This window comes from Salvelinus namaycush, chromosome 22 (assembly GCF_016432855.1).
Source record: "Salvelinus namaycush isolate Seneca chromosome 22, SaNama_1.0, whole genome shotgun sequence".
Taxonomy (NCBI): Eukaryota; Metazoa; Chordata; class Actinopteri; order Salmoniformes; family Salmonidae; genus Salvelinus; species Salvelinus namaycush.
Genome location: NC_052328.1, coordinates 30,370,031 through 30,378,730, shown reverse-complemented (window position 1 = coordinate 30,378,730; position 8,700 = coordinate 30,370,031). Strand labels below are relative to the sequence as shown.

General features: G+C 48.0%; 1 protein-coding gene across 1 annotated transcript; it reads left to right on the top strand.

Annotated features, from left to right (window-relative positions):
- On the top strand, window positions 1-2,516 carry LOC120017753 (neurofilament medium polypeptide-like). The gene is made up of 3 exons (XM_038960718.1): window positions 1-709; window positions 938-1,062; window positions 1,758-2,516. The coding sequence occupies exons 1-3, from the start codon at window positions 92-94 to the stop codon at window positions 2,497-2,499; spliced, it is 1,485 nt and encodes a 494-aa protein (XP_038816646.1). The 5' UTR covers window positions 1-91; the 3' UTR covers window positions 2,500-2,516.
- The last annotated feature ends 6,184 nt before the right edge of the window (window positions 2,517-8,700 follow it).

Below are 8,700 nucleotides of genomic sequence, written 5' to 3'. Positions count from 1 at the left end.
TCAAAATGAATTGTTTGAGAGGGAAATCGAGGAAATCAAACTAAAGGCACAGTCCCCTGCGTCTCTGGCCCAGGAGCACGAGACGGAGCTTATGGACCTGAGGAACCTAGTTCATGACATCACCCTTCAGAAGCGTCAGATCGAGATAGAGCATCAGAACCTGGAGGAAGATTTCCTCACCTTGAGAGACAAGTACGAGCAGGAGGCACGTGACCGCTCGGATGCAGAGAACGGCATCCTTGTGCTGAAAAAGGACGCCAACGATGCATACCTCGCCAAACTTCAGTTGGACGAGAAAGCGCAGTCTCTGGTGGACGAGATTCACTTCCTGAAGTTGAACCATGAGGACGAGGTATCAGAAATGGTGTCCCAGATCCAAGAGGCTCAAGTAATGGTCAAGGCGCACGAATTTAGCAAACCTGACATCACTGCAGCTCTCCGAGACATCCGTGTGCAGTTAGAAGGTCACGCCACCTCCGACTTTCAGCAGGCCGAGGAGGGCTTCCGTGTCCAGTTCGCAAAGTTAACCAAAGCGGCAGAGAGCAACAGAGAGGTGCTGAAGGCGACCCAGCAGGAGATCCAGGAGAATAGAAGGCGCCTGCAGGGGAAAACAATTGAACTGGACTGTGGGAAAGGAATGAGAGAGGCCCTGGAAAAACAACTACAAGAGCTGGAGGAGCGTCACTATGCGGAAATGATTCATTACCAGGTAGACTGTGGTTTATTTTGTACCTCTAACAATTGTAAGTAAACATACACATTTTTATGATTCATATTTGTATTCAGGGCTATGCTGTAGGTGTAGCCCACAAATATAGGCCCCATGTGAACTGTATCATTACTGGAACATAATTTCCTCATATAGGCCTATAGGAGTAGAACACTATTTCCCCCCCCTAAATTTCTCCTTGTTGTCATACCATGCTTTTCTGTCCAGGACACTATCAGGCAGCTGGAGAATGAGCTGACCAATGCTAAACTAGACATATCTGGCTACCTGAGGGAGTACCAGGACCTGCTGAATGTCAAAATGGCTTTGGATGTGGAGATTCTCTCTTACAGGTAAGAGACATCAAGGAAAATACCATATAGTTTATAGGGTGTTCCTGGATCTATTTCTGAGGATAACCAGGGTGTGCACATTTTATTCTAGCCCAGCGCTAACACATCTGATTCAACTTAGTGCTGTGTTAGAGCAAAACTGTGCAAAAGTGTCATAGCGATGGTGAGAGATTACTACAAAACACAGTCAATGGTGAACAAATGAAACAGTAGACATTTTATTGAAATAGTTTGATTTCATATTTAACATAGACCACATCACAACACAGAATGACACTTTACATTTACATTTAAGTCATTTAGCAGACGCTCTTATCCAGAGCGACTTACATTTAACCTTTATTTAACTAGGCAAGTCAGTTAAGAACAAATTCTTATTTTCAGTGAAGGCCTAGGAACAGTGGGTTAACTGCCTTGTTCAGGGGCAGAACGACAGATTTGTACCTTGTCAGCTCGGGGATTTGAACTTGCAACCTTTCGGTTACTAGCCCAACGCTCTAACCACTAGGCTACCCTGCCGCCACCCCGACTTTAATCATGATATGGATATTCAGACATATCCACACACACTGTTCTCACGAGCTGACATGGATGTGTGCAGCGGTGATCAGTCTGGCATTTACGAGGCTAACACATTGGGACATATCCATATTATAGTCATGACGGTAACAACACGTCTCTCTGCCTCCCTATAGGAAACTCCTGGAGGGTGAGGAGTCCCGTCTGTACACCATCTCTGACACCCACATCTCCATGCCCTGCATCTACCGCCAGTCCCCCGTCTACACCCTGCCTTGCCTGGCCCGGCGGGGAGGGTCCACACGCAGGTCTGAGCCCCAGTACAAGTTTGTTGAGGAGATCATCACTGAGACCACCAGAGACATGGAGATGTCCGAGATCGAGGAGACAGGCTCCGAGGAGACGGTCGGGGGAGAGGGAGACGAGTTGAGACAGAAGCAGGGAGAAGAGAGTGACAAAGCTGAGAGGAGGAGTGGGGAAGAGGTGGATGAGCAGAAAGAGAAAGATAGAGGTAAAGTGGATGTTGAAGTGGACGCCCCGGAGGAAGAGGGTGAACAGGAGGAAGAGTCTAAGAGACAGCAGATGGTAACATCAGCAGAGGTCGAGGTAAATGGAGATGGAGTTAGCCCTAGCGAGGGAGAAAATGGAGAGGAGGGAGAGGATGAAAGAGAGGAGGAAAAGGGGGGTGAGCCAGATGCAATCAAAAAGACAGAGGACATTGACAGAGGTGAAAATACACAAAGTGAAGTCAACTCAGCTGAGGCCACCAGTGAGGGAGAGAAGGAAAAACTGGACACAACAGAGAAGCTAGACAGCGAGATAAAGGGGACATTAGAAAAAGATGACACCCCAAAACATGGTGAATCCCAACCAGAGATTCCCATCTCAACAGAACCCAAAACTTCAGTCAGAGGATAGCAAAACAGGAAGTTCAATAAAGGGTGAACCACAGGTCCCCACAGAGGACATCTCCAAAGAACCCAAAAAGGTGTCAGAGGAGAGAAAAAAAGAAAGCCCTTTAAAAGAGAAAAAAGAGGTAGATCTGAAAGAGGAGAGTGCCCCAACAGAGCAACATCAAGACAGCCCAAAAGAAAGTCCCATCAAAGAGAGAAAACATTTATATCTGACAGAGCAGAGTGCCCCTACACTGGAGCAGAAACCTGATCAGAAGGAGCACAGAGAGTCAGACCAACCTCAAGAGGCAGAGAGTGCTGTGACAACACAAGAAGAGGATCTCCCTGAGCCCACAGAGAAGGACATGGAATCCCCTGATATCACTGCAGAGCTGAAGAGCAGTCCAACCAAGGAGACAGTGGAGCAGGTGAAGTCACCAGATGATTCTAGTGTAGAAATTACACAAGATGAGAAAACAGTAGGAGGTAAAATGCCAGACAGAATTATCAGCACAACAAGTGAGTGTAAGGAAGAGCCTGTGCAAAAGACTCTTAAAAAGGAGGTGGGTCCGACAGAGCCAGAAGTGAGCAGCAAGGATGATATTGTAAAAAGTTTTGTGCAGAATGAACATAATGGCAGTGAAAAGGTCACAAAAGATGTCTCAATGGGTGAGGAAAAAGGGAAAGAATCTAAGACATCCCCACCTCCCTAAAGAGGAAACATACCCTAAACCAGACCCCACTATGACCCCCAAAGAAGAAACATCCCCTAAACCGGACTCCACTGTGACCCCCAAAGAAGAAACATCCCCTAAACCAGACCCCACTGTGACCCCTAAAGAAGAAACATCCCCTAAATCAGACCCCACTGTGACCCCAAAAGAGGAAACATACCCTAAACCGGACCCCACTGTGACCCCGAAAGAAGAAACATCCCCTAAACCGGACTCCACTGTGACCCCCAAAGAAGAAACATCCCCTAAACCAGACCCCACTGTGACCCCTAAAGAAGAAACATGCCCTAAACCGGACTCCACTGTGACCCCCAAAGAAGAAACATCCCCTAAACCGTACCCCACTGTGACCCCTAAAGAAGAAACATGCCCTAAACCAGACCCCACTGTGACCCCTAAAGAAGAAACATGCCCTAAACCGGACTCCACTGTGACCCCCAAAGAAGAAACATCCCCTAAACCGTACCCCACTGTGACCCCTAAAGAAGAAACATCCCCTAAACCGGACTCCACTGTGACCCCCAAAGAAGAAACAACCCCGCATCCAGAGCCAACTGTCACCCCTAAAGAGGAGACATCCCCTAAACCAGACCCCACCGTGACTCCTAAAGAGGAGACATCCCCAATACCGGACCAATCTGTCACCCCTAAAGAAGAGACATCCCCTAAACCAGACCCCACTGTGACCCCTAAAGAGGAGACATCCCCAATACCGGACCAATCTGTCACCCCTAAAGAAGAGACATCCCCTAAACCGTACCCCACTGTCACCCCTAAAGAAGAGACATCCCCTAAACCGTACCCCACTGTTGCCCCTAAAGAAGAAACAACCCCTAAACCGGACCCCACTGTGACCCCTAAAGAAGAAACAACCCCGCATCCAGAGCCAACTGTCACTCCTAAAGAGGAGACATCCCCAATACCGGACCAATCTGTCACCCCTAAAGAAGAAACATCCCCTAAACCGGACCCCACCGTGACCCCTAAAGAGGAGACATCCCCAATACCGGACCAATCTGTCACCCCTAAAGAAGAAACATCCCCTAAACCGGACCCCACTGTGACCCCCAAAGAAGAAACAACCCCGCATCCAGAGCCAACTGTCACTCCTAAAGAGGAGACATCCCCAATACCGGACCAATCTGTCACCCCTAAAGAAGAAACATCCCCTAAACCGGACCCCACTGTGACCCCTAAAGAGGAAATATCTCCACAACAGGAGCCAACCGTAACCCCTAAAGAAGAGACATCCCCAATACCGGACCAATCTGTCACCCCTAAAGAAGAAACATCCCCTAAACCGGACTCCACTGTGACCCCCAAAGAAGAAACATCCCCTAAACCAGACCCCACTGTGACCCCTAAAGAAGAAACATCCCCTAAACCGTACCCCACTGTCACCCCTAAAGAAGAGACATCCCCTAAACCGGACCCCACTGTGACCCCTAAAGAAGAAACAACCCCGCATCCAGAGCCAACTGTCACTCCTAAAGAGGAGACATCCCCAATACCGGACCAATCTGTCACCCCTAAAGAAGAAACATCCCCTAAACCAGACCCCACTGTGACCCCCAAAGAAGAAACAACCCCGCATCCAGAGCCAACTGTCACTCCTAAAGAGGAGACATCCCCAATACCGGACCAATCTGTCACCCCTAAAGAAGAAACATCCCCTAAACCGGACCCCACTGTGACTCCTAAAGAGGAGACATCCCCAATACCGGACCAATCTGTCACCCCTAAAGAGGAGACATCCCCTAAACCAGACCCCACTGTGACCCCTAAAGAAGAAACATCCCCTAAACCGGACCCCACCGTGACCCCTAAAGAGGAGACATCCCCAATACCGGACCAATCTGTCACCCCTAAAGAAGAGACATCCCCTAAACCGGACCCCACCGTGACCCCTAAAGAGGAGACATCCCCAATACCGGACCAATCTGTCACCCCTAAAGAAGAAACATCCCCTAAACCGTACCCCACTGTTGCCCCTAAAGAGGAGACATCCCCTAAACAGGGACCAGCAGTCACCCCTAAAGAAGAAACAACCACAAAACCAGATCAAACTGTCACCGCTAAAGAGGAGACATCCCCACAACAGGAGCCAACCGTCACCCCTAAAGAGGAGACATCCCCGAAACCGGACCCCACTGTCACCCCTAAAGAGGAGACATCTCCTAAACCGGACCCCACTGTGACCCCTAAAGAGGAAACATACCCTAAACCGGACCCCACTGTGACCCGGAAAGAAGAAACATCCCCTAAACCGGACTCCACTGTGACCCCCAAAGAAGAAACAATCCCGCATCCAGAGCCAACTGTCACTCCTAAAGAGGAGACATCCCCAATACCGGACCAATCTGTCACCCCTAAAGAAGAAACATCCCCTAAACCGGACCCCACCGTGACCCCTAAAGAGGAGACATCCCCAATACCGGACCAATCTGTCAACCCTAAAGAGGAAATATCCCCACAACAGGAGCCAACTGTAACCTCTAAAGAGGAGACATCCCTTAAACCGTACCCCACTGTGACCCCTAAAGAAGAGACATCCCCTAAACCAGACCCCACTGTGACCCCTAAAGAAGAAACATCCCCTAAACCAGACCCCACCGTGACCCCTAAAGAGGAGACATCCCCAATACCGGACCAATCTGTCACCCCTAAAGAAGAGACATCCCCTAAACCGGACCCCACCGTGACCCCTAAAGAGGAGACATCCCCAATACCGGACCAATCTGTCACCCCTAGAAAGGAAATATCCCCACAACAGGAGCCAACCGTAACCTCTAAAGAGGAGACATCCCCTAAACCGGACCCCACTGTCACCCCTAAAGAAGAGACGTCCCCAATACCGGACCAAACTATCACCCCTAAAGAAGAAACATCCCCAAAACCAGAACTAGCAGTCACCACTAAAGTAGAAACTTCCCCAAAACCAGAAACAGTAGTCATCCCAAAAGTAGAAACTTCCCCAAAACCAGAACTAGCAGTCACCACTAAAGTAGAAACTTCCCCAAAACCAGAACTAGCAGTCACCACTACAGTAGAAACTTCCCCAAAACCAGAACCAGCAGTCACCCCTAAAGATGAAACATCCCCTAAACCAGAACCAGCAGTCACCAGTAAAGAGGAAATATCCCCACAACAGGAGCCAACCGTAACCCCTAAAGAGGAGACATCCCTTAAACCGTACCCCACTGTCACCCCTAAAGAGGAGACATCCCCAATACCGGACCAATCTGTCACCCCTAAAGAGGAAATATCTCCACAACAGGAGCCAACCGTCACCCCTAAAGAAGAAACATCCCCTAAACCGTACCCCACTGTTGCCCCTAAAGAGGAGACATCCCCTAAACCAGAACTAGCAGTCACCACTAAAGAAGAAACTTCCCCAGAACCAGAACCAACAGTCACCCCTAAATTTGAAACTTCCCCAAAACCAAACCCAACCATCACCCCTAAAGAGGAAATATCCCCTAAACCAGACTCAACCCTCACCCCAGAATCAACGACCACCCCTAAACCATACTCAACCCTCACCCCAGAATCAACGACCACCCCTAAACCAGACTCAACCCTCACCCCAGAATCAACGACCACCCCTAAACCAGACTCAACCCTCACCCCAGAATCAACGACGACCCCTAAACCAGACTCAACCCTCACCCCAGAATCAACGACCACCCCTAAACCATACTCAACCCTCACCCCAGAATCAATGACCACCCCTACGGAAGAGAGTGAAACGACGGGCAGTGGTGACAAAGCTAAGACAATCACACCACCAGAGAAACAGATGCCTGCAGTTGCAGAGAGCAAGGACTCCCACAGGGAGGTGCCAGAAAGCAACACAACTCAGGAGAAACAAGAGGAAAGTATGGACAAAGAGCTTGAGAAAGTTACAGATCCCAAAGATGGAACCCCAAAGACAGAGAGTGTGAAAACCAAGGCCTCTGAGTTAAAATCTGAACAAGTTGAGATATCTATTACAAATACATTACCAGTGAAAGAACAGGATGTATCAGCCGTGGGTTTGAAAGATCAGACAGTTGATGAGAAGATAACAGAACAAGATACATTTTAAATAGACGAGAACTGCTTTACAGGAGGTGATGGAGAGAGCAAAGATGACAAAACTGCGAACAGGACAAGCTGCTGAGCCAATCGCAGAGAAGCAGGCTAAACCTAAAACTTGAGACTTAACCTCTTTTTGGAATGACTAGATTTAGAGGTCAGTAGAGGTTTTCTGTAAAACTGCATGGTTAGTGCAAGCCTTTAAAGCAATATGAGAACTGCTCCCCCTTAAAATATTAACTGACGCTTAATATGTAAAGTATCATGGTTCGTGACTGTCAATTATGACCAGGGCCGCAACTTTCACTGGGGACGGGGACGGGGGGACGGGGGGACATGTCCCCCTCCCACATTCTGAAATTGTATTTATATCCCCCCCAGTTTTATCATTGGAATGTGTTACAAAACGAGGCATAGGTGTGCTTTTGGACAATGTGGATGCCTCCGAGTGGTCGGGTAGGCTGTTTGGAGTGTTTATCCGACTGGATATTTTCATTTTATTTACAATAATAATAACATCCCCCCCCACTTCTAAAATCAAAGTTGCGCCTCTGATTATGAGGCACAATTAATGAACTCCTGCAAGAGAGACGTACTGTAATATTGAATGTAACAAACCAAAAGCTGTATTTTGCTGTATATATTTACTTCTGACCAATGGATGATAATGTGCATAGGGATGATAATGAGAATGGTTGATAATGTGATTTGATCATGCCTGAATGCGCTGAGCAATAAATGCTATTTGAAGAGCACTTCTGTTTCCAGCTATTCTTACATACTGTGCTGTCTTTCACCTGATAAGACGGCATCACATATAGAATTTCTCAGAGTTTCTCCCCTATGTAGAAGCTAGGTGAATTCAACAGCACTAGGTTGAATTCAAAATAAATCTCCCCTTTGCCCGCATCCTATTTCCCCAAAGCATGGCAGAGACTCACGGTTGAGCCCTTTATATTGAACAAAAATATAAATGCAACATATTGAGTTACAGTTCGTATAAGGAAATCAATCAATTGAAATAAATGTATCAGGCCCTAATCTATGTATTTCACATGACTGGGAATACAGATATGCATCTGTTGGTCACTACACCGGCTCCAACGCTCGTCGGATGTGGCAGGGCTTGCAAACTATTACAGACTACGAAGGGATGCACAGCCGAGAGCAGCCCAGTGACACGAGCCTACCAGACGAGCTAAATAACTTCTATGCTCGCAAGTAACACTGAAACATGCATGAGAGCATCAGCTGTTCGGAACGACTATATGATCACGCTCTCCGCAGCCGATATGAGTAAGACCTTTAAACAGGTCAACATTCACAAGGCCGCAGGGCCAGACGGATTACCAGGACGTGTACTCCGAGCATGCGCTGACCAACTGGCAAGTGTCTTCACTGATATTTTCAAACAT

Bases quoted from the DNA above. Each gene is read 5' to 3' on its own strand.
- LOC120017753 (XM_038960718.1), top strand. From the start codon at position 92: ATGGACCTGAGGAACCTAGTTCATGACATCACCCTTCAGAAGCGTCAG. The intron at 710-937 runs GTAGACTGTGGT...TTTTCTGTCCAG, and splicing joins CGGAAATGATTCATTACCAG to GACACTATCAGGCAGCTGGA. The intron at 1,063-1,757 runs GTAAGAGACATC...GCCTCCCTATAG, and splicing joins GTGGAGATTCTCTCTTACAG to GAAACTCCTGGAGGGTGAGG.